The sequence below is a fragment of the Pseudophryne corroboree genome, chromosome 8 (assembly GCF_028390025.1).
Source record: "Pseudophryne corroboree isolate aPseCor3 chromosome 8, aPseCor3.hap2, whole genome shotgun sequence".
Taxonomy (NCBI): Eukaryota; Metazoa; Chordata; class Amphibia; order Anura; family Myobatrachidae; genus Pseudophryne; species Pseudophryne corroboree.
The window spans coordinates 52,649,434-52,676,321 of NC_086451.1; the positions used below are offsets into that span (position 1 = coordinate 52,649,434).

The 26,888-nt window shown below is 47.8% G+C and overlaps 1 protein-coding gene across 2 annotated transcripts in view; it reads right to left on the minus strand.

Annotated features, from left to right (window-relative positions):
• Nucleotides 1-26,888, minus strand: part of LOC134948417 (protein bicaudal D homolog 2-like) — a 109,071-nt gene that overhangs the window by 39,687 nt on the left and 42,496 nt on the right. Inside the window, exons 6-7 of one of the 2 annotated variants that reach the window (XM_063936375.1) lie at nt 22,736-23,677; nt 17,587-17,722 (exon numbers count right to left, since the gene is read on the minus strand). In XM_063936375.1, coding sequence (XP_063792445.1) covers nt 17,654-17,722; nt 22,736-23,677 — 1,011 coding nt within the window. In that variant the 3' untranslated portion in view covers nt 17,587-17,653. Of the gene's footprint in view, nt 1-17,586; nt 17,723-22,735; nt 23,678-26,888 lie in introns of those variants that run through there. The other variant, XM_063936374.1, reaches the window with a different exon arrangement.

Below are 26,888 nucleotides of genomic sequence, written 5' to 3' on the forward strand. Positions count from 1 at the left end.
CCGCTATTCCCCATGGTCCTGACGGAGTCCCAGCATCCACTAGGACGTTAGAGAAAGAAAGATTAGGTACTATCTGGTGTGCACTGGCTCCTCTTCCCTCTATGCCCCTCCTCCAGACCTCAGTTAGGGAAACTGTGCCCGGAAGAGCTGACACTACAAGGAAAGGATTTGGAATCCAGGGTAAGACTCATACCAGCCACACCAATCACACCGTACAACTCGTGATAACTATACCCAGTTAACAGTATGAACAACAACTGAGCCTCACTGAACAGATGGCTCATAACAATAACCCTTTAGTTAAGCAATAACTATATACAAGTATTGCAGAAGTCCGCACTTGGGACGGGCTCCCAGCATCCACTACGGACTACGAGAAATAGATTTACCGGTGAGTAAAATCTTATTTTCTCCGACGTCCTAGTGGTTGCTGGGTACTCCGTAAGGACCATGGGGATTATACCAAAGCTCCCAAACGGGCGGGAGAGTGCGGATGACTCTGCAGCACCGAATGAGCAAACTCAAGGTCCTCCTCAGCCAGGGTATCAAACTTGTAGAATTTTGCAAACGTGTTTGATCCTGACCAGGTAGCAGCTCGGCAAAGTTGTAAAGCCGAGACCCCTCGGGCAGCAGCCCAAGAAGAGCCCACCTTCCTCGTGGAATGGGCTTTGACTGATTTAGGATGCGGCAGTCCAGCCGCAGAATGTGCAAGTTGAATCGTGCAACAGATCCAGCGAGCAATAGTCTGCTTTGAAGCAGGAGCACCCAGCTTGTTGGGTGCATGCAGGATAAACAGCGAGTCAGTTTTTCTGACTCTAGCCGTCCTGGAAACATAGATTTTCAGGGCCCGGACTACATCCAGCAACTTGGAAGCCTCCAAGTCCCGAGTAGCCGCAGGCACCACAATAGGTTGGTTCAAATGGAACGCTGATACCACCTTAGGGAGAAATTGGGGACGAGTCCTCAATTCTGCCCTGTCCATATGGAAGATCAGATAGGGGCTTTTGCATGACAAAGCAACCAATTCTGACACACGCCTAGCCGAAGCCAAGGCCAAAAGCATGACCACTTTCCACGCGAGATATTTCAACTCCGCGGTCTGAAGTGGCTCAAACCAATGTGATTTTAGGAAATCCAACACAACGTTGAGATCCCAAGGTGCCACTGGGGGCACAAAAGGAGGCTGAATATGCAGCACTCCCTTAACAAACGTCTGAACTTCAGGCAGTGAAGCCAGTTCTTTTTGAAAGAAAATAGACATGGCCGAAATCTGGACTTTAATGGATCCCAATTTTAGGCCCATAGTCACTCCTGACTGTAGGAAGTGCAGAAATCGACCCAGCTGAAATTCTTCTGTTGGGGCCTTCATAGCCTCATACCAAGCAACATATTTTCGCCATATGCGGTGATAATGTTTTGCGGTCACATCCTTCCTAGCTTTTATCAGCGTAGGAATGACTTCAACCGGAATGCCCTTTTCCATCAGGATCCGGCGTTCAACCGCCATGCCGTCAAACGCAGCCGCGGTAAGTCTTGGAACAGACAGGGCCCCTGCTGTAGCAGGTCCTGTCTGAGAGGCAGAGGCCATGGGTCCTCTGAGATCATTTCTTGTAGTTCCGGGTACCAAGTCCTTCTTGGCCAATCCAGAACGATGAGTATAGGTCTTACTCCTCTCTTTCTTATTATCCTCAGTACCTTTGGTATGAGAGGAAGAGGAGGGAACACAAACCGTCTGGTACACCCACGGTGTCACTAGAGCGTCCACAGCTATCGCCTGAGGGTCCCTTGACCTGGCGCAATATCTTTTTAGCTTTTTGTTGAGGCGGGATGCCATCATGTCCACCTGTGGCCTTTCCCAACGATTTACAATCAGCTGGAAGACTTCTGGATGAAGTCCCCACTCTCCCGGGTGGAGGTCGTGCCTGCTGAGGAAGTCTGCTTCCCAGTTGTCCACTCCCGGAATGAACACTGCTGACAATGCTATCACGTGATTTTCCGCCCATCGGAGAATCCTTGTGGCTTCTGCCATCGCCATCCTGCTTCTTGTGCCGCCCTGTCGGTTTACATGGGCGACCGCCGTGATGTTGTCTGACTGAATCAGCACCGGCTGGTTTTGAAGCAGGGAAGCTTCCTGACTCGACCATTGTCCTTGGAAGTTTCTTCCCTGAGTGACTGCCCCCCAACCTCGGAGGCTTGCATCCGTGGTCACCAGGACCCAGTGCTGTATGCCGAATCTGCGGCCCTCGAGAAGATGAGCACTCTGCAGCCATCACAGAAGAGATACCCTGGCCCTCGGGGACAGGGTGATCAGCCGATGCATCTGAAGATGCGATCCGGACCACTTGTCTAACAGATTCCACTGAAAGATCCGTGCATGGAACCTGCCGAATGGAATTGCCTCGTAAGAAGCTACCATCTTTCCCAGGACTCGCGTGCAGTGATGCACCGACACCTGTTTTGGTTTTAGGAGGTCTCTGACCAGAGATGACAACTCCTTGGCCTTCTCCTCCGGGAGAAACACCTTCTTCTGTTCTGTGTCCAGAATCATACCCAGGAACAGCAGACGCATCGTAGGAACCAGCTGCGACTTCGGGATATTCAGAATCCAGCCGTGCTGTTGTAGTACTTCCTGAGATAGTGCTACTCCGACCAACTGCTCCCTGGACCTCACCTTTATAAGGAGATCGTCCAAGTACGGGATAATTATAACTCCCTTCTTTCGAAGGAGTATCATCATTTCGGACATTACTTTGGTAAATACCCTCGGTGCCGTGGACAGACCAAACGGCAACGTCTGGAATTGGTAATGGTAGTCCTGTACCACAAACGGAGGTACACCTGGTGAGGTGGGTAAATGGGGACATGTAGGTAAGCATCCTTGATGTCCAGTGATACCATGTAATCCCCCTCTTCCAGGCTTGCAATAACCGCCCTGAGCGATTCCATTTTGAACTTGAACTTCCTTATATAAGTATTCAAGGATTTCAAATTTAGAATGGATCTCACCGAACCGTCTGGTTTCGGTACCACAAACATTGTGGAATAGTAACCCCGTCCCTGTTGAAGGAGGGGAACTTTTATTATCACCTGCTGGAGGTACAGCTTGTGAATTGCCGCCAGTACTACCTCCCTGTCCTGGGGAGTAGCTGGCAAGGCTGATTTGAGGTAACGGCGAGGGGGAGACGTCTCGAATTCCAGCTTGTATCCCTGAGATACCACTTGTAGAACCCAGAGATCCACCTGTGAGCGAACCCACTGGTCGCTGAAGTTCCGGAGACGGGCCCCCACCGCACCTGGCTCCACATTTGGAGCCCCAGCGTCATGCGGTGGACTTAGTGGAAGCCGGGGAGGATTTTTGTTCTTGGGAACTGGCTGTATGGTGCAGCTTTTTCCCTCTACCCCTGCCTCTGGGCAGAAAGGACGCGCCTCTAACCCGCTTGCCTTTCTGAGGCCGAAAGGACTGTACTTGATAATACGGTGCTTTCTTAGGCTGTGAGGGAACCCGAGGTAAAAAAGTCGACTTCCCAGCTGTTGCTGTGGATACGAGGTCCGAAAGACCGTCCCCAAACAATTCCTCACCCTTATAAGGCAAAATTTCCATGTGCCTTTTAGAATCAGCATCACCTGTCCACTGCAGAGTCCATAATACTCTCCTGGCAGAAATGGACATAGCATTAATTCTAGATGCCAGCCGGCAAATGTCCCTCTGTGCATCTCTCATATATAAGACTACGTCTTTAATATGCTCTATGGTTAGCAAAATAGTGTCCCTGTCAAGGGAATCAATGTTATCAGACAGGGAATCCGACCACGTTGCTGCAGCACTACACTTCCATGCTGAAGCAATAGCTGGTCTCAGTATAGTACCCGAGTGTGTATACACAGACTTCAGGATAGCCTCCTGCTTTCTATCTGCAGGCTCCTTTAAGGCGGCCGTATCCTGAGAAGGCAGTGCCACCTATTTTGATAAGCGTGTGAGCGCCTTGTCCACCTTAGGGGATGTCTCCCAGCGTAACCTATCCGTTGGCGGGAAAGGGTACGCCATTAGTAACCGCTTAGAAATTACTAGTTTCTTATCTGGGGAACACTACGCTTCTTCACACAATTCATCCAACTCATCAGATGGGGGGAAAGTCACTGGCTGCTTTTTCTCCGCAAACATAATACCCTTTTTTGTGGTAACCGGGTTTATGTCAGCAATGTGTAAAACATCTTTCATGGCCATAATCATACATCGGATGGCCCTTGTGGACTGTACATTTATCTCATCCTCGTCGACACTGGAGTCAGACTCCGTGTCGACATCTGTGTCTGCCATCTGAGTCAGCGGGCGTTTTTGAGCCCCTGATGGCCTCTGAGACGCCTGGGCAGGTGCGGGCTGAGATGCCGACTGTCCCATGGCTGTCACGTAGTCAAACCTTTTATGTAAGGAGTTGACACTGTCGGATAAAACCTTCCACATATCCATCCACTCCGGTGTCGGCCCCGCAGGGGGCGACACACTTATCGGCTCCTGCTCCGCCTCCACGTAAGCGTCCTCATCAATCATGTCGACACAGCCGTACCGACACACCGCACACACACAGGGAATGCTCTGACCGAGGACAGGACCCCACAAAGTCCTTTGGGGAGACAGAGAGAGAGAGTATGCCAGCACACACACCACAGCGCTATATAATCAGGGATTTACACTAACAAAAGCGATTTTCCCTATAGCTGCTTTTATATATAGTTTGCGCCTAAATTTAGTGCCCCCCCCCCTCTCTTTTTTACCCTTGATGCCTGGAAACTGCAGGGGAGAGCCTGGGGAGCTGTCTTCCAGCGGAGCTGTGAAGAGAAAATGGCGCCGGTGTGCTGAGGAAGATAGCCCCGCCCCCTTCTCGGCGGACTTCTCCCGCTTTTTTTATCTGTATAATGGCGGGGGATTATGCACATATACAGCTTAAAAGCTGTATTGTGTGTCAATTAGCCATGTAAGGTACTCTACCAGGGCGCCTGCGCCCCCCCCCCCCCCAGCACCCATCAGTGACCATAGTGTGTGGTGTGCATAGGGAGCAATGGCGCACAGCTGCAGTGCTGTGCGCTACCTTAATGAAGACCGAAGTCTTCAGCCGCCGATTTTCAGGATTCTCTTCTGTCTTCTGGCTCTGCAAGGGGGACGGCGGCGCGGCTCCGGGACCGGACGATCGATGTCGGGCCCAGTGTTCGATCCCTCTGGAGCTAATGGTGTCCAGTAGCCTTAGAAGCCCAAGCTAGCTGCAAGCAGGTAGGTTCGCTTCTCTCCCCTCAGTCCTCGTAGCAGTGAGTCTGTTGCCAGCAGATCTCACTGAAAATAAAAAACCTAACAAATACTTTCTTTTTCTAGAAGCTCAGGAGAGCCCCTAGTGTGCAACCAGCTCGGGCCGGGCACAGATTCTAACTGAGGTCTGGAGGAGGGGCATAGAGGGAGGAGCCAGTGCACACCAGATAGTACCTAATCTTTCTTTTACAGTGCCCAGTCTCCTGCGGAGCCCGTCTATTCCCCATGGTCCTTATGGAGTACCCAGCATCCACTAGGACGTCAGAGAAAACAGGTTGAACACTATGGGCAATTTGCCTCTTTAAAACCTCAAATACTATGTTACTATCTCAACTCCAGGCCTCAAGTACCACCAACAGGTCATGTTTTGTAGATTTCTTCAATTATGAACAGACATGCTGGTGTGTGTGTGTGTGTGTGTGTGTGTGTGTGTGTGTGTGTGTGTGTGTGTGTTGGTGACTTTGGACTGCTAATCAGAATTATAATAAACTCTGCAATCTAAAGGCCCGTACACACTGGCCGATATATCGTGGGTCCGTCGGCCAGTGTGTACGGCCGATACGTCTGTGAACTCAGTTGTTCACAGACGTATCGCGTCAGCCCCGCAGCACAGCCGACGCCCAATATATCTAACGATATATTGGCGCGTCGCTGTGTGTGTACGGCGGTGGCCGACCGCCCGTACACATGCTGCGGCGGCCGGCGGTGATTGGCAGCTGAACTAGACGGGCGTGTGTACACGCCTGCACGGTTCATGACGTCAGTCCCCGACGGATCGGGCAGTGTGTATGCTCAACACACTGCAGGATCCGTCCATAGATATATCTGCAGATCAATTGATCTGCAGATATATCTTTCCAGTGTGTACCCACCTTAACAGATCAAAATCTAGGTGCTTGATATAATTTTTGGGCAAAAAATATGGGCCCACAACCAACATCCAGATGACCTCATATGGTGGGTCCCTAACACTAAGGTTCAAGTCTAGGGCACGGGACCCCGCCAAGTCAGCTGACTCAAGTGTTGCAATGTAATGCCAAAAGCAGCCAGGCCACACCAACGCAGGGGGCTCAGCGTCCTGAACTGACAAATTGTATAAATTTATTCAGAACTTCCCATCCTAGTGCCTCTTACAAATATGCAGTCTGTAAATGCATAACCATACTAATAAAAAAAAAAAAACACAGGCAGGTGGGAAGGGTGCTAATTCAAGATGGAGTCTCCGCCTTTAAATGTACACAATACAGAAGATATAGGAAGGGGGGAGAATGGGACGACACAACCTTGGACTGCACACCCTAACTCCAAACATGATAGGCATATTGAGAAATCTTGTGGGTGGATGTTGAGAGACACCGATATACAGAATGGAAGTATTTCACATTTACAGGTACAACCAGTATGTAACCATTGAAGATGGTTAATGTCTGTTGTAATTAAATCCATTTTAAAAACATTAAATAAAACATAGTATGCAAAACGAGTTTTATGGTAAGAACTTACCCTTGTTAAAACTCTTTCTGCGAGGTACTAGAGTTTTAACAAGGGTAAGTTCTTACCATAAAACTCGTTTTCTGCTGCGGGGTACACTGGGTTCCACAAGTCTGGACAATGGGGATGTCCTAAAGCAGTTCCTTATGGGAGGGGACGCACTGTAGCGGGCACAAGAACCCGGCGTCCAAAGGAAGCATCCTGGGAAGCGGCAGTATCGAAGGCATAGAACCTTATGAACGTGTTCCCGGAGGACCACGTAGCCGCCTTGCACAATTGATCAAGGGTCGCACCACGTTGGGCCGCCCAAGGTCCAACAGATCGAGTAGAATGGGCCGTAATGTGAACAGGAGCTGACAGGCCAGCCTTCACATAAGCATGCGCAATCACCATTCTGATCCACCTGGCCAGGGTCTGCTTGTGAGCAGGTCAGCCACGTTTGTGAAATCCAAACAAAACAAAGAGAGAATCAGACTTTCGAATAGAAGCAGTTCTCTTCACATAGATACGGAGAGCCCGTACCACATCCAAAGACCGGTCTTTGGGAGACAAATCAGGTGAGACAAAAGCTGGAACCACAATCTCCTGATTAAGGTGGAACGAAGAAACCACCTTAGGCAAATATCCGGGACGAGTCCTAAGAACCGCCCGGTCACGGTGAAAAATCAGATATGGGGAACTACAAGACAAGGCACCCAAATCAGACACTCTTCTAGCAGAGGCAATAACCAACAGAAACACCACCATAAGGGAAAACCACTAAAGGTCAGCTGAACCAAGAGGTTCAAATGGAGACTCTTGTAACGCCTCGAAAACCACGACAAGTCCCAAGGAGCCACAGGCGGGACATAGGGAGGTTGGATACGCAACACACCCTGAGTGAAAGTATGAACATCAGGTAAAGTCGCAATTTTTCACTGAAACCACACCGACAAGGCAGAAATATGAACCTTGAGGGCGGCCAGACGCAGGCCTAAATCTAGGCCCTGCTATAGAAAATCCAAAAGTTTGGCTGTACTAAACTTGGAAGCGTCATAATGGTTAGATGCGCACCAAACAAAGTAAGAATGCCAGACCCGATGGTAAATCCGAGTAGAGGCCGTTTTCTGGGCCCGCAACATAGTTTTAATGACCTCTACAGAAAAACCCTTAGCTCTTAAGACGGAAGCTTCAAGAGCCACGCCGTCAAAGACAGCCGGGCTAGGTCCTGGTAGACACAGGGGCCCTGAACGAGGAGGTCTGGGCGTTGTGGAAGTAGACGCTCTGACGATAGACTTTGAACCAGTGCCGCCTGGGCCACGCCGGAGCTATGAGAAGCAGATTTCCCTTTTCTTGCTTGAACTTCCGAATTACCATGGGCAGGACTGACACCGGAGGGAACACGTACGGCAGCCGAAACCTCCACGGCACTGCCAGCGCATCCACGATTGCTGCTTGAGGATCCCTTGTCCTTGCTCCGAAGACCGGTACCTTGTGATTGTGTCGAGACGCCATCAGATCCACATCTGGAAGACCCCACCTTTCCACGAGGAGTTGAAACACTTCTGGATGGAGGCCCCACTCGCCGGCATGCACGTCCTGACAACTGAGAAAGTCCACTTCCCAATTCAGGACTCCCGGAATGAATATCGCCGATACTGCCGTTAGATGGCGTTCTGCCCAACGTAGTATCCGTGAGGCTTCCTTAATTGCCAAACGGCTTCGAGTGCCGCCTTGATGATTTATGTAAGCCACTGTGGTGGCGTTGTCCGACTGTACTTGAACAGGACGGTTCTGAATCAAATGCTGGGCTAGGTTCAACGCACTGAAGACCGCCAGCAATTCCAGAATGTTGATCGAGAGAAGAGATTCCTACTTGGTCCACCGACCCTGCAAGGAGTGCTGCTCCAGCACCGCGCCCCAACCTCTTAGACTGGCATCTGCCGTCAACAGGACCCAGTTGGATATCCAGAAGGGACGGCCCCTGCACAATTGTTGGTCCTGGAGCCACCAGAGCAGCGACAGACGGACCTCCGGAGTCAAAGAGATCATTTGAGACCTGATCCGGTGAGGCAGGCCATCCCACTTGGCTAGAATCAGCTTCTGGATGGGGCGAGAATGGAATTGAGCATACTCCACCATGTCGAATGCTGATACCATGAGGCCCAGCACCTGCATTACCGAATGTATCGACACTTGCGGACGAGAAAGGAAGCAACGAATCCTGTCCTGAAGTTTCAGGACTTTCTCCTGAGACAAGAACAACCTCTGGTTGTGAGTGTCCAACAGCGCTCCCAGATGCACCATGCTCTGAGCAGGGACCAGGGAGGATTTCTTCCAGTTGATGAGCCACCCGTGGGCTTGTAGAAACCGGACCGTCATATCCAGATGACGCAGGAGAAGATCTGGGGAATTTGCCAGGATTAACAAGTCGTCCAGGTACGGCAGTATCCTGACCCCTTGACGGCGGAGTACCACCGTAGTCACCACCATAACTTTAAGACTCGCGCAGCCGTTGTTAAACCAAAAGGTAACGCCCGAAACTGGTAATGGAGGTTGCCAATAGCAAACCTCAGGTACTGTTGATGTGACACTGCTATAGGAATATGCAGGTAAGCATCCTGTATGTCCAGGGAGACCATGTAGTCCCCAGGTTCCAAGGCCAGAACTATAGAGCGAAGTGTTTCCATACGGAACTAGGAAACCTTCACAAACGTGTTCAGTGCCTTGAGGTTGAGAATGGGCCGGGAGGACCCATTCGGTTTCGGGACTAGAAACAGCGGAGAATAGTACCCCCGGCCCCTCTGAGCAAGAGGCACCTGTACTACGACTCCTGTATCCAGGAGGGTCTGTACCACCGAAGAAGAGTGTTTGCCTTTGTCTAGTCCGACGGGACGTCTGTCAGGCAAAATCGATGAGGGGGTCGGTTTTTGAAGGCTATGGTGTAACCTCGAGTGACGACTTCCCGTACCCAGGCATCTGAAGTTGTCTTCAACCATTCCTGGATATACCCTAGAAGCTGGCCCCCCACCCTGGGATCCCCCAGGGGGAGGCCCGCCCCGTCATGTGGCAAGCTTATCGGTCTTGGCTGCTGGCTGACGGGCAGCCCAGGCTCTTTTGGGCTTCGGCTTACCAGGTTTGGAAGTGCGGGCCTGCTTATGGTACGCCTGACCTTTTGCTTTACCTAAAGGACGAAAGGGGCGAAAGGACGTGCATTTGGCATTCGACACAGAAGGAGCTGTATTAGGCAGACAGGCAGTTTTGGCAGTAGCCAAGTCAGCCACTATCTTATTTAAGTCCTCCCCAAACAGAATATCCCCCTTGAAAGGGAGTACCTCCAGGGTTTTTCTAGAGTCCAGATCCACAGACCAGGATCTCAGCCACAATATCCGGTGAGCCAGGACTGACGTAGTAGAGGCCTTGGCTGCTAGGATACCGGCATCAGAAGCCGCCTCTTTAATATAGTGAGAAGCTGTGACAATATATGACAAGTATTATCTAGCATGGTCAGAGGAGACTTCAGCTTCTAACTCCAAGGCCCATGCTTCAATAGCCTCTGCAGCCCATGTAGCTACAATAGTGGGCCTTTGTGCAGCACCCGTGAGGGTGTAAATCGCTTTTAGACAACCCGCGACACGTTTATCCGTAGGCTCTTTTAGAGAGACGTGACGGTAGTGACAGGTAGAGCTGAGGAAACCACCATCCTAGCCACATGCGAGAGTCTACTGGAGGAGGCGTTTCCCAATTCTTAGACAGCTCTGGCGCGAGGGGATAGCGAGCCAGCATCTTCTTTTGAGGCACAAACTTCGTACCCGGGCTTTGCCAGGGTTCCTGACGTATATCCACTAGGTGGTCAGAGTGAGGTAAAACTTGTTTAATCACCTTCTGATGCTTGAACCTATCTGGTTTCTTAGGAGGAACGGATGGCTCAGGATCATCCGTAATATGCAGAATTAACTTAATAGCCTCCAAAAGATCAGGAACATCCACATGTGAACTACCCTCCCCATCAGCCGTATCTGAGTCAGAACCTGTGGGGTCAGTGTACGTGCCGTCTTCATCAGACGAGGTGTCAGTGACAGCAGTGGATTGTGAGGAGACAAGCGCTCGCTTAGAGGACCTCTTGGACTTAGGCGAGCGTTGGTCAGACATTTTAGTAGTCAGGGACTGGTTCAACTTCTTTAATTGAGCAGATAAATCGTCCGCCCACGGCGGGTTAGCTGCAGGGACCACATACGGTTGTACCGGCATTGGGTGTCCCATAGGGGGTGTTAGTTTATTAACTAGCGTATGCAGAAGCGTGGAAAAAGCGGCCCACAGAGGATCAGTATGTGCCTCCGTTGCCACAGTCCCACTGGGGGGCAAGGAGCCCCCGGAACCAGAGCCCACAGCTGCTATATTCTCCCCATATGTGCCTGTGGCTTCAGCAACACCAGTAGTGTGTTCCGCCCCAGAACCGTTACCCTCAGAAGCAGACATGATATAACTTGCAGTATTAGGTAACAGTACAATTATTAGCAGCACTCTATCCCTAAACCCAAACCCCTGCGCAGTGTAGTCAGCACCAGCAGAGATAAAATAAGAATTTACTTACCGATAATTCTATTTCTCATAGTCCGTAGTGGATGCTGGGGACTCCGAAAGGACCATGGGGAATAGCGGCTCCGCAGGAGACTGGGCACAAAAGTAAAAGCTTTAGGACTACCTGGTGTGCACTGGCTCCTCCCCCTATGACCCTCCTCCAAGCCTCAGTTAGGATACTGTGCCCGGACGAGCGTACACAATAAGGAAGGATTTTGAATCCCCGGGTAAGACTCATACCAGCCACACCAATCACACCGTACAACTTGTGATTTGAACCCAGTTAACAGCATGATAACAGAGGAGCCTCTGAAAAGATGGCTCACAACAATAATAACCCGATTTTTGTAACAATAACTATGTACAAGTATTGCAGACAATCCGCACTTGGGATGGGCGCCCAGCATCCACTACGGACTATGAGAAATAGAATTATCGGTAAGTAAATTCTTATTTTCTCTAACGTCCTAGTGGATGCTGGGGACTCCAAAAGGACCATGGGGATTATACCAAAGCTCCCAAACGGGCGGGAGAGTGCGGATGACTCTGCAGCACCGAATGAGAGAACTCCAGGTCCTCCTCAGCCAAGGTATCAAATTTGTAGAATTTTGCAAACGTATTTGCCCCTGACCAAGTAGCTGCTCGGCAAAGTTGTAAAGCCGAGACCCCTCGGGCAGCCGCCCAAGATGAGCCCACTTTCCGTGTGGAATGGGCTTTTACAGATTTTGGCTGTGGCAGGCCTGCCACAGAATGTGCAAGCTGAATTGTACTACAAATCCAACGAGCAATCGTCTGCTTAGAAGCAGGGGCACCCAGCTTGTTGGGTGCATACAGGATAAACAGCGAGTCAGATTTTCTGACTCCAGCCGTCCTGGAAACATATTTTCAGGGCCCTGACTACGTCCAGCAACTTGGAATCCTCCAAGTCCCTAGTAGCCGCAGGCACCACAATAGGCTGGTTTAAGTGAAATGCTGAAACCACCTTAGGGAGAAATTGAGGACGAGTCCTCAATTCTGCCCTGTCCGTATGAAAAATTAGGTAAGGGCTTTTATAGGATAAAGCCGCCAATTCTGATACACGCCTGGCTGAAGCCAGAGCTAACAGCATTACCACTTTCCATGTGAGATATTTTAAGTCCACAGTGGTGAGTGGTTCAAACCAATGTGATTTTAGGAATCCCAAAACTACATTGAGATCCCAAGGTGCCACTGGAGGCACAAAAGGAGGCTGTATATGCAGTACCCCCTTGACAAACGTCTGAACTTCAGGAACTGAAGCTAGTTCTTTTTGGAAGAATATTGACAGGGCCGAAATTTGAACCTTAATGGACCCTAATTTGAGGCCCATAGACAGTCCTGTTTGCAGGAAATGCAGGAATCGACCCAGTTGAAATTCCTCTGTAGGGGCCTTCCTGGCCTCACACCACGCAACATATTTACGCCAAATACGGTGATAATGTTGCACAGTTACATCCTTCCTGGCTTTGATCAGGGTAGGGATAACTTCATCCGGAATGCCTTTTTCCTTCAGGATCCGGCGTTCAACCGCCATGCCGTCAAACGCAGCCGCGGTAAGTCTTGGAACAGACATGGTCCCTGCTGGAGCAGGTCCTTTCTTAGAGGTAGAGGCCACGGGTCTTCCGTGAGCATCTCTTGAATTTCCGGGTACCAAGTCCTTCTTGGCCAATCCGGAGCCACGAGTATAGTCTTTACACCTCTCCTTCTTATGATTCTCAGTACCTTGGGTATGAGAGGCAGAGGAGGGAACACATATACTGACTGGTACACCCACGGTGTTACCAGAGCGTCCACAGCTATTGCCTGAGGGTCCCTTGACCTGGCGCAATATCTGTCCAGTTTTTTGTTGAGGCGGGACGCCATCATGTCCACCTTTGGTTTTTCCCAACGGTTCACAATCATGTGGAAGACTTCTGGGTGAAGTCCCCACTCCCCCGGGTGAAGATCGTGTCTGCTGAGGAAGTCTGCTTCACAGTTGTCCACTCCCGGAATGAACACTGCTGACAGTGCTATCACATGATTTTCCGCCCAGCGAAGAATCCTTGCAACTTCCGTCATTGCCCTCCTGCTTCTTGTGCCGCCCTGTCTGTTTACGTGGGCGACTGCCGTGATGTTGTCCGACTGGATCAACACCGGCTGACCCTGAAGCAGAGGCCTTGCCTGACTTAGGGCATTGTAAATGGCCCTTAGTTCCAGGATATTTATGTGAAGTGACGTTTCCATGCTTGACCAGAAGCCCTGGAAATTTTTTTCCCTGTGTGACTGCTCCCCAGCCTCTCAGGCTGGCATCCGTGGTCACCAGGACCCAATCCTGAATGCCGAATCTACGGCCCTCTAGGAGATGAGCACTCTGTAACCACCACAGGAGAGACACCCTTGTCCTTGGAGACAGGGTTATCCGCTGATGCATTTGAAGATGCGATCCGGACCATTTGTCCAGCAGATCCCACTGAAAAGTTCTTGCGTGGAATCTGCCGAATGGAATCGCTTCGTAAGAAGCCACCATCTTTCCCAGGACCCTTGTGCATTGATGCACTGACACTTGGCCTGGTCTTAGGAGGTTCCTGACTAGGTCGGATAACTCCCTGGCTTTCTCCTCCGGGAGAAACACCTTTTTCTGTACTGTGTCCAGAATCATCCCTAGGAACAGCAGACGTGTCGTCGGAATCAGCTGCGATTTTGGAATATTTAGAATCCATCCGTGCTGTCGTAGTACTACTTGAGATAGTGCTACTCCGACCTCTAACTGTTCTCTGGACCTTGCCCTTATCAGGAGATCGTCCAAGTAAGGGATAATTAAGACGCCTTTTCTTCGAAGAAGAATCATCATTTCGGCCATTACCTTGGTAAAGACCCGGGGTGCCGTGGACAATCCAAACGGCAGCGTCTGAAACTGATAGTGACAGTTCTGTACCACAAACCTGAGGTACCCTTGGTGAGAAGGGCAAATTGGGACATGGAGGTAAGCATCCTTGATGTCCAGAGACACCATATAGTCCCCTTCTTCCAGGTTCGCTATCACTGCTCTGAGTGACTCCATCTTGAACTTGAACCTTTTTATGTAAGTGTTCAAGGATTTCAGATTTAAAATGGGTCTCACCGAGCCGTCGGGCTTCGGTACCACAAACAGCGTGGAATAATACCCCTTTCCCTGTTGTAGGAGGGGTACCTTGATTATCACCTGCTGGGAATACAGCTTGTGAATGGCTTCCAATACCGCCTCCCTGTCGGGGGGAGACGTTGGTAAAGCAGACTTCAGGAACCGGCGAGGGGGAAGACGTCTCGAATTCCAATTTGTACCCCTGAGATACTACCTGCAGGATCCAGGGGTCCACTTGCGAGTGAGCCCACTGCGCGCTGAAATTCTTGAGACGGGCCCCCACCGTGCCTGAGTCCGCTTGTAAGGCCCCAGCGTCATGCTGAGGACTTGGCAGAAGCGGGGGAGGGCTTCTGTTCGTGGGAAGAGGCTGTCTGCTGCAGTCTTTTTCCCCTTCCTCTGCCCCGGGGCAGATATGAGTGGCCTTTTGCCCGCTTGCCCTTATGGGGACGAAAGGACTGAGCCTGAAAAGACGGTATCTTTTTCTGCTGAGAGGTGACCTGGGGTAAAAAGGTGGATTTCCCAGCCGTTGCCGTGGCCACCAGGTCCGATAGACCGACCCCAAATAACTCCTCCCCTTTATACGGCAATACTTCCATATGCCGTTTGGAATCCGCATCACCTGACCACTGTCGCGTCCATAACCCTCTTCTGGCAGAAATGGACATCGCACTTACTCTTGATGCCAGAGTGCAAATATCCCTCTGTGCATCTCGCATATATAGAAATGCATCCTTTAAATGCTCTATAGTCAATAATATATTGTCCCTGTCCAGGGTATCAATATTTTCAGTCAGGGAATCCGACCGAGCCACCCCAGCACTGCACATCCAGGCTGAGGCGATTGCTGGTCGCAGTATAATACCAGTATGTGTGTATATACTTTTTAGGATATTTTCCAGCTTCCTATCAGCTGGTTCCTTGAGGGCGGCCGTATCAGGAGACTGTAACGCCACTTGTTTTGATAAGCGTGTGAGCGCCTTATCTACCCTAGGGGGTGTTTCCCAACGTGCCCTAACCTCTGGCGGGAAAGGGTATAATGCCAATAATTTTTTAGAAATTAGCAGTTTTTTATCGGGGGAAACCCACGCTTCATCACACACGTCATTTAATTCATCTGATTCAGGAAAAACTACGGGTAGTTTTTTCGCACCCCACATAATACCCTTTTTTGTGGTACTTGTAGTATCAGAAATGTTCAAAACCTCCTTCATTGCCGTGATCATGTAACGTGTGGCCCTACTGGAAAATACGTTTGTTTCCTCACAGTCGACACTGTAGTCAGTGTCCGTGTCAGTGTCTGTATCGACCTGAGGTATCGGGCGTTTTAGAGCCCCTGACGGTGTTTGAGACGCCTGTACAGGTATTAACTGATTTGCCGGCTGTCTCATGTCGTCAACAGTCTTTTGTAAAGTGCTGACACTATCACGTAATTCTTTCCATAAGACCATCCAGTCAGGTGTCGACTCCCTAGGGGGTGACATCACTAACACAGGCAATTGCTCCGCCTCCACACCATTTTCCTCCTCATACATGTCGACACAACGTACAGACACACAGCACACACACAGGGAATGCTCTGACAGAGGACAGGTCCCCACTAGCCCTTTGGGGAGACAGAGGGAGAGTTTGCCAGCACACACCAGAGCGCTATATATATATATATATATATATATATATATATATATATATATATATATATATATATATATATATATATATATATATATATATATATATATATATATATATATATATATATATATATATATATATAGGGATAACCTTATATAAAAGTGTTTTTCCCTGATATAGCTGCTGTATATATTTATCTGCCAAATTAGTGCCCCCCCCTCTCTTGTTTTACCCTGTTTCTGTAGTTCAGGACTGCAGGGGAGAGTCAGGGAGCCTTCCTCCAACGGAGCTGTGAGGAAAAAATGGCGCCAGTGTGCTGAGGAGATAGGCTCCGCCCCCTTCTCGGCGGCCTTTCTCCCGCTTTTTTATGGAAAAATTGGCAGGGGTTAAATGCATCCATATAGCCCAGGAGCTATATGTGATGTATTTTTTGCCAAAAAAGGTGTTTTTATTGCGTCTCAGGGCGCCCCCCCCCCAGCGCCCTGCACCCTCAGTGACCGGAGTGTGAAGTGTGCCGAGAGCAATGGCGCACAGCTGCGGTGCTGTGCGCTACCTTATTGAAGACAGGACGTCTTCTGCCGCCGATTTTCCGGACCTCTTCTGCCTTCTGGCTCTGTAAGGGGGCCGGCGGCGCGGCTCTGGGACCCATCCATGGCTGGGCCTGTGATCGTCCCTCTGGAGCTAATGTCCAGTAGCCTAAGAAGCCCAATCCACTCTGCACGCAGGTGAGTTCGCTTCTTCTCCCCTTAGTCCCTCGGTGCAGTGAGCCTGTTGCCAGCAGGTCTCACTGAAAATAAAAAACCTACTTTAAACTTTTACTCTAAGCAGCTCAGGAGAGCCCCTTAGTATGCACCCTTCTCGTTCGGGCACAAAAATCTAACTGAGGCTTGGAGGAGGGTCATAGGGGGAGGAGCCAGTGCACACCAGGTAGTCCTAAAGCTTTTACTTTTGTGCCCAGTCTCCTGCGGAGCCGCTATTCCCCATGGTCCTTTCGGAGTCCCCAGCATCCACTAGGACGTTGGAGAAAGGAGAGATATGGTGACTAAATCACAGAGAAAAATACGTAATACAGTATATCTTTGTGAAAATCCTATATTAAATAACACCCGACCATGTTGAGGTACTGCCACCCTGAAAATAGCTGTGCTTCCAACTTTACCTTATACCGCTACTCCAAAAAAGGCTTGGCAAAACAGATTCCCAATGTTAATTTGAACAGGGATGAAAAAACAAAACAAAAATCCAAACACACAACCCAAACCCCCCCCCCCCAAAGATCATTTAATAAAGGTTAGTGGCCCTCATACAGATGTGGTTGGTGTTGCTACTCATGCAGGAAATTACAGGTGTTCGGTACTTCGCGCATGCACTGGACTTATGAGTTTGCAACGCCAGTCACACTGCAGCATCAGACTGTCAGCGATTGGGGGCACCGACTGCCTCAGTTTCTGTAAGCAGGGGTGTGTCCTCACCTGTCAGGGGGAGGGGGAGGGAGATTTCGAGGCCTCTAGGTAGGTAGGACTCGCAGTGGCTGGCTCACGCAACCCCATGAGTCACGCAGCAAGACAATGGCGCCATGGAAGATCCGACGCAGCAGGATTATGAGAAGGGTGTCCAGTCATCTATAAAAAAAATAATATCACCGAACGTATTGTTGGAAGGTACTGCCGTCAGCTTCCCATACAAAGGCAGTGGTTACTAATCAGAATCCACTACCTGTAATATTTATTTCTCCATAATCCAAGGAGTGGCGTTTCACACAGGACTGTAAGGCACACACTCCACTACAACAGTGGAACATGGAACAACATAGGTTTAAGTGTTTCCATGAAATGTAATGCTACTACCTCAAAGAATAAGGGCTATTTACACACACTCTATTGTTTTGTCCTAAAAAAAAAAAAAATACAAAATTTGACTTTTTCCATGGACGGGTCGCTTTCACAAACAACGGTTTCGTGTCGCGTGTAATGTAAAAATGCAGACTGGACGGGTATATGGTGTGTGACAGCACACAATGTCATGTGCTTCTCTAGCTACACTGACGGCATGGCTGCCATCTTTGGCAGTGGTTATTCACGTTGTTGAATACGGCGTCTGCGCCGTATTCATCTTGTCTAAAAGCTAGCATGTTTTTCTCCGTTTAACTGCAAACAGGCCACTAAAATTACAGGAAACCTAAACTAAACTAATGGGTGAACGCTATACAGTCTTACTCTGCTGATTTTCCATATCCTATTAATACACATCAAGACTGCAGGCGAGATTGTGTGACAGACGCCTCCTAGGATATAGAGGGCCTTAATATAGCGTCACGTGACTAATTTACTTTATATTGAGGGTACTGGAAGCTCCTTGGAACAGTGTTTTTGGCAGAATTTTTTTACTTTTGTATGTCCATTTTCCGGAATTTCCTTTTGCTCTATAGTTCTCCACACACGGCTCTTGTCAGCCCTCTGCACTTCTCTCTATACACCTCCTCTTGGCAAACATACACTCCTTTGTCCTAGACTACCACCTCTACACAACGCCCCTCAAATCTACCTCCCTGACTTATCTCCTTGTTATAATGCATGTATGCATTGGGACACCCTGGTGGAGATTGCAGAGAGCAGAGGTTCTCAAACGCGGTCCTCAAGGCACCCCAACAGTCCAGGTCTTAAATATATCTACGCTTCGCCACAGGTGACTTAATTAGCATCTCAGTCAATTTGATTTAACCATCTGTGCTGAGCCATGGATATACTTAAAACCTGGACTGTTGGGGTGCCTTGAGGACCTCTGGCATAGAGGTAAACTAAAATTACATATTAGATACATACACAATTGGTCTCCCTCCAATGTCACTATCCCATCACCTCTATAGCTATTTCCAAAGCCAACTGCCTCAGTGTCATCAAACCCCTTCATCATCACTCACATGCACCTATCACTCAGTAAGTAACAAACACACTGGAATATTGCAAGCAAGAAGGTGATGAGTAAATGTACCAAACTCCTTTGTTGGCCTTCTCTCTACTCCACTTGACTGCAGCTCATCTTCAACTCCAGAGGTTCTGCAGATGCAGACCTATGTACAGTCCTTCACTGGTTTCCCCAAACACTCCAGAATTAAAACTGTTAAGCAGCTCACCCTTACACACAGACCCACCTTTCAACTCTAGCATACCAATGACCTCCGTGCTGCCAAGTCTAAGAGCCGGTCGTCTTATTCTTCTTGACCTCTCTGCTGCTTTGGACACTGAACAACCCCTCTCCTTCTGCAAATCCTTCACTACCTTGGTCTGCATGATATTGCCCTCTCCCAGCTGTCCTCCAACCTCTGACCATCCCTTCTGTCTCCTCTCATCACTCCTCTTCTCCCCCCCACTTCCACTAACTGTAGGTGTCCCAAGGTTCTGTTTTCGGTCATCTCCTTTTCTTTCTCCATGTCCTCTTTAGGTGAACTCATTAGCTCTTTTAAACTTCCAATATCATCTCTATGCTGATACTTAAATCTACCTTTCCTCCCCTGACCTCTCCACTGCCCTCCTAACTCGGATATCTGGAAGTCTCCGCGCTTTCTTCAACTTATCATGTCAAAGACTGAGCTGATCATCTTCCTTCCCTCCCTCCCGCATAACCTCACATCCCACAATTTTATTATATATTGATGGCACTACTATCTCCTCTAGCCCCCAAATGCGCAGTTGGCGGAGTAATCCTCGACTCCTCCCTCTCCTTCAAAGTACACATTCAGCACCTCTCAAACCTGCCATTTTTCACCTCAAAAATATTTCCAGGATCTTTCTGACCCAGGATGCTACAAAGTCCATTATTCACTCACTGGTCATTTCCAGACTGGACTACTGTAATCTCTTCATAACTGGCATCCCTGACAAATACCCCTCTTCACTCCAACCTATCCTCAAGCCCGGGTCATCTTTCTCACCAAACGCACTTTGTCCACCTCTCCTACAAGCCCTTCACTGGCTTCCCTTTCCTTTCAGAGTCCAATTCAAACTTCTCACACTCGCCTACAAAGCTCTCACCCACTCCTATTTACACCTCTGACCTTTTTTCCCTTTACACTACCACTCATCCTCTTCACTCTGTAAATGCACGCCACCTCTCCTGCCTACTAATTACTTCCTCCAACCTTCCAAGATTTCTCATGCGCTGCTCATTCTCTCTGGAATTCTCACACCCTCAAACTCTCCACCGCTCTACAAAACTTCAGATGGGCTCTCAAGACCCACTTCCTCACCAAACCCAGGCAAATCTCATCCTAACACTCTGTTCAACGCTCACAGTCTACCTCATCTGTGTGACCCCTGTCTGTCTGCCCCTCCCCTTTAGAATGTAAGCTCTCACGAGCAAGGCCCTCAAACCTCATGTGCTTATCCTTCTTACTTAAACCATCTTCGACTGCATCAAATCCCGTGATTTTCTGCCACCCTGATACTTATGTCAGTGTCGTTAGCTGCAGTTATGTTTATTTACCCTGTACTTGTCCTATATTATCTTCAACTGTAAGTCACTATATTCTAGTTTTGATTATACGTTTATGTACCCTGTAATTTGGCGTTGCAGATCCCTTGTGGCACCATATAAATAAACTCCAATACCACCCAATCCAAATTAATCCATCTGTATCATCCACTTGCCATGTCCACCTGTGTCCTATTGCTGTGTCCACTTGACCCATCCCTTTGTATTATAACCTCTCACTAGCATGACCTGCATTGCCTAGGTCCAATCATTGCACCTTTTATGATGAAATTTCATTTAAATTGACTTTCTGCCAAGTTCAACTTACAGGTATAGAATCTCAACTTGTGTTTTAGCTACTTATAAGTATTTGACCTTTGACTAAGTTTCTTTATTATACATAATTTGTGTTCTTCTGTGTTGACTGACAATAGAATTTGTGGAGTCATACAAAGGACAATTAACATGGGGGTAGGTAGGAGCAGGCCCCCTGTCTAAAAAGGTGAATGCAACACCTGCTGGCACCAAAACAAAAAAACCAGAGGAGCCTGAGCTGTGGGCGGGGTATGAGAGAGAAGGACCAGTGCATCTTGGGAGCTAAAAAGCTTAACTGTTTGGTGCCCTGTTCCTGGTCTCCCCCATCATCCCTGTGGATGACTATGGACTTTGAAGAAAAAGTAGATCATGGTAATCGTCGGCATTAATTTAAATGGTGTGGCAGTTGCAAACAAAAATCAGCAGAGGCAGTGCGTCCTAGATCAATGGCTCTGTATGCACTGCCAATTTTAGGACAATTTGCTCAAGCAGTATTTGCAAAACCGTACGGGGAATCTACTGTGGTGAGCGAGCAAAGACAGGTCCGAGTTTTATTGTTTTGAAATTCATTAAATAGAATGAAACATGGCTTAAAACTTATTCTAAAAAAAAAATAAAAATATAATATAATATACAGGTTGAGTTTCCCTTATCCAAAATGCTTGGGACTAGAGGTATTTTGGATATCGGATTTTTCCGTATTTTGGAATAATTGCATACCATAATGAGATATCATGGTGTTGGGACCTAAATCTAAGCACAGAATGCATTTATGTTACATATACACCTTATACACATAGCCTGAAGGTCATTTTAGCCAATATTTTTTGTAACTTTGTGCATTAAACAAAGTGTGTGTATATTCACACAATTCATTTATGTTTCATATACACCTTATACACACAGCATGAAGGTCATTTAATACAATATTTTTAATAACTTTGTATATTAAACAAAGTTTGTGTACATTGAGCCATCAAAAAACAAAGATTTCACTATCTCACTCTCACTAAAAAAAGTCTGTATTTCGGAATATTCCGTATTTTGGAATATTTGGATATGGGATACTCAACCTGTATATATATATATATATATATATATATATATATATATATATATATATATATATATAAAATAAATGTAATTTAAAATTGTGGCTAATTTTGTACAGCTTTGTGTGTTCAAAATGCTTTATGGAAATATATATACCTATGACCTAACCTCAACATTACAATATTTTAAATGGCTCCCGGTTCAGTTCTACAAGTTTGCCTGCCATGTAAGTACACTTTAAAATTATAGTAAGTCTAGTTTTATATTTAAACTAGTTTACAATTGTATACGACCTGCCCGCCACCCTTTCCCCACAAAAAAAAAATATATATATATATATATCTTCCAGTGGTAGAGTTTCCCTCAATGCACACTAGCCGTCCAGGTTTTAAGGAAAGCCATACTTAAGCAGAGGTGACTTAAGTACCTGTTATTTTTATTTAACCATCTCCACTTGAGCATGGATAGCCTTAAAACCTGGACTGTCAGTGTGCTTTGAGGACAGAGGTTGGGGAAAACACATGAACATATTTAGATAAATATGCTACACTAATAACCCCTTAAAATGGGAAATATTAAAAAAATAGACCCACAGCACAAGCCTACATGCTAGTAGGATCACAAATTACTTCTGAAATAAACAAAACCACAAATATTGAGAGCTAACTTAATTTATTAATTTATCAAAAACGTATAAAAATACAGCACTAACAATATAAAAAAATACATACATAATTACAATACACTTAAAAAATAAATACGATAAAACCGGGAGCCCTGATTATGACAAAATGTACCTGCTTGTTAGCCTTCAGTACAGTCCTCAGGGTAGCGATCTGTTCTCGCTTAGTGCTCAGCAAAGCTTTCAGTTTCATGATTTCTTCCACCAGAGCCTCTTTGTCCTTGTCCAGGTCAGACGTTATGGCCTCTAGTGAGGTATGGTGCCAGGACACGGCAAGTGCACCCTGCAGGTGTTTGATCTGGTCCTTCACAATTGCTACAAGATGGGTGATACCCAGAGGCTCTCTAGCCGAGTCCCCACAATCTGATCCAACGGAAGAGTCAGGGCTACTCAGAGGTGAACGCTCACCACTGTGAAGCTCGGCTATCTCCAAGTCAGGGCTGACCAGAAGTTTACCGAAAAAGTCTGAAGATTTTCTTTTTCTGAAATGTAACTTTGCTCCTTTGCCATCTCTGTAGTAATCAAGCAAGACACGGTTGGGCGTCATGTTATGCCTCATGCAGACATGGTTGTAGAGATGAGCCAACTCTTCGATGAAGGACAGAAGCTCATCTTGTGCTAAACTTAGCTTACTTTGATAGTCGCAATACAGTCTCTGAGCAGACCTCAGTTCTTCTTGAAGATTGGTCAAGATTCTTCGGTCATCGCTCTCAGATTTCATGGCTGCACGGAGCTCATCGGAAACCACTTGGAACCTCATCTCCCACTCTTGCTTTTCTTTCTGGTGTTTCTTTTCTAAGGCATCATACTTCTGCTTGACTTCTTTAAGTTCTTTCTTTAGTTTTGATACATCGGTCCCTTCTTGCCCACAGGGACATTTAAAGAGATCTACATTGTCCAATTGCTGCCGATGGCTATTCTCCTTCTCAAACAACTTAATTTGTTGAAGCAATTCACTGTTTGTCTGATGTTCATCATGCAAGTCCTTACGTATACTATCCAAATCCCTTTGCATCTCTAGCATTTCATTCTCAATGCTCGCCTTCTCACGGTCAACCTGCAGAACAGGAATGGAGAGTCTTAGGATCATACACATTGAAGGGCAACACGACAGAGGTTATTGCTATGGCCAGTGTCAGGTTGAGGAAAAGGAATTTAAAATATCTATGTAAACAGAGTGGACAAAGTGGGTGGTATACAGCAGTAAGCATCTTCTCCTACAGCTCTGATTGTAGAAATTATTCATTTGCAGATTCCATACCCACTTCTAAATCTAGAAAGTGGTATTCTCTCATCTTACTACTAGAGTGCCTTCTTAAAATACTCTTTTACAGAACGCTATACTACCCATATAAACTTATTTGCAATAATTGGAATAACAAAGGATGGATATAAACAGGAGAGGCAATGGTTTAATGGGTGCCCTAGATCATACTTCCAACACTTTAGATGGGGCGGTATGTGAATGTTTCAGTATCCAAACTGCAAAAAAAATTTTTTTCAAAAAAAGCTCTGCTTGTGACACGAAAGGTATCCAAAACGGGACACTTCTGCAGAAGAAACGTTGAATTGCTGTAGGCCTGTAGTGATGGGCTCCCATTAAACAACTAATCACCCCCCCCCCCCCCAAAAGTGTCAAAAAACCCACCACACCAACCACACACATTATTGGTATTATTTAAAACTCCACGCAATTGCATTCAGATTTTTAAGTGTATGTATGCTCTTTCCTAATTTGGGTGGGTGGGGGGGGGGGGGGGGGGGGGGGGGCGGTTAGACGCTTTACAACTACCACATGCATGCTAATTCCTCAGGATAAAAAGCACAAATAAAGCGGCATTTGCTGTGGCGTGCTTTAGCACTGATACAAACAAGCGCTATTCTACCACATGAAATTTCAGTGAATTTCAGCATGTAACGCAAAAGGCACCTTGTAGTCCTTAAGTTATCCCATGAATACAGGACAAGCCAATGGCATATTGTCATATTCTATTTTGCAATAGAATATAACAAATATTTTATTTTATTACAAGACTGATACAAAAGGTGCTTGTTCAATATCCTTCACTAAAGGTCCATACACACCAGGCGTTTTTGTCCAGCGTGTATGAACAGCTATGATCGCTAACATCGCTGGGCTGAAAAACTCAGTGCATACACACTGAGCGCTTTATCCTGCTGCCCAGCGATGTCAGTGGGGGTGAGCGGCTTCCCATAGCAGGACGCTATGGAAGGCTGCTCACCCCGCCATTCATCTACAGGTAATACCAGCAGATGAACGGCAGCCGCCAGCGATGAAGCGGGAGCGCACATCAGCGCTCACCGCTTGTCCATACACACTGGGCGGCTTTGAGCTGAAAGTAGCACAACACACCAAAAGTGACCTGCTCTCAGCTCAACATCGCCCAGCGTGTATGGGCCTTAAGATAGATCAAAATGCCTACAATAGGTTGACTTAAGGGGTGGGTGGGTGGGGGGTCATTCAGACCTGATCGCGCAGCTGCAAAAACTGCAGCGTGCGATCGGGTCTGAACTGCGCATGCGAAAATAGGATTTTAATACCTACCGGTAAATCCTGTTCTCTTATTCCGCAGAGGATGCTGGGGTAACCACAAGAACCATGGGGTATAGACGGGATCCGCAGGAGACATGGGCACTTTAAGACTTTGAATGGGTGTGAACTGGCTCCTCCCTCTATGCCCCTCCTCCAGACTCCAGTTATAGGAGCTGTGCCCAGGGAGACGGACATTTCGAGGAAAGGGTTTATGGTTAAAATAAGATTTTACTCACCGGTAAATCTATTTCTCGTAGTCCGTAGTGAATGCTGGGGACTCCGTAAGGACCATGGGGAATAGACTGGCTCCGCAGGAAAATGGGCACTCTAAGAAAGATTTTGTACTACTGGTGTGCACTGGCTCCTCCCTCTATGCCCCTCCTCCAGACCTCAGTTAAGGAAACTGTGCCCGGAAGAGCGGACATTATAAGGAAAGGATTTTGGAATCCAGGGTAAGACTCATACCAGCCACACCGTATAACTTGTGATGAACTTACCCAGTCAACAGTATGAACCACAACAGAGCATCAACAATAGATGCCCACATAACAACCCTTTATTATTAAGCAATAACTATGTACACGTATTGCAAAGTCCGCACTTGGGACGGGCGCCCAGCATCCACTACGGACTACGAGAAATAGATTTACCGGTGAGTAAAATCTTATTTTCTCTAACGTCCTAGTGGATGCTGGGGACTCCGTAAGGACCATGGGGATTATACCAAAGCTCCCAAACGGGCGGGAGAGTGCGGATGACTCTGCAGCACCGAATGGGCAAACACAAGGTCCTCCTCAGCCAGGGTATCAAACTTGTAGAACTTAGCAAATGTGTTTGACCCGACCAAGTAGCTGCTCGGCAAAGCTGTAATGCAGAGACCCCTCGGGCAGCCGCCCAAGAAGAGCCCACTTTCCTTGTGGAATGGGCTTTCACTGATTTTGGATGCGGCAAACCAGCCGCAGAATGAGCCTGCTGAAATCGTGCTACAGATCCAGCGAGCAATGGTTTGCTTTGAAGCAGGAGCACCCAGCTTGTTGGATGCATACAGGATAAACAGGGAGTCAGTCTTCCTGACTCCAGCCGTCCTGGCTACATAGATCTTCAAAGCCTGACTACATCAAGCAACTTGGAATCCTCCAAGTCACGAGTAGCCGCAGGCACCACAATAGGTTGGTTCAAATGAAAAGAGGACACCACCTTCAGCAGAAATTGCGGACGAGTCCGTAATTCTGCCCTGTCCATATGGAAATCCAGATAGGGGCTTTTACATGACAAAGCCGCCAATTCTGACACACGCCTAGCCGAAGCTAAGGCCAATAGCATGACCACCTTCCACGTGAGATACTTTAGCTCCACGGTCTTAAGTGGCTCAAACCAGTGGGATTTCAGGAAACCCAACACCACGTTGAGATCCCAAGGTGCCACAAAAGGGGGCTGAATATGCAGCACTCCCTTAACAAACGTCTGAACTTCAGGAAGAGAAGCCAGTTCTTTTTGAAAGAAAATGGATAGGGCCGAAATCTGGACCTTTATGGACCCCAACTTCAGGCCCATAGTCACTCCAGACTGTAGGAAGTGCAGGAACCGGCCCAGCTGGAATTCCTCTGTAGGGGGCCTTCCTGGCCTCACACCAGGCAACATATTTTCGCCATATACGGTGATAGTGTCTTGCTGTCACGTCCTTCCTAGCCTTTATCAGCGTAGGAATAACTTC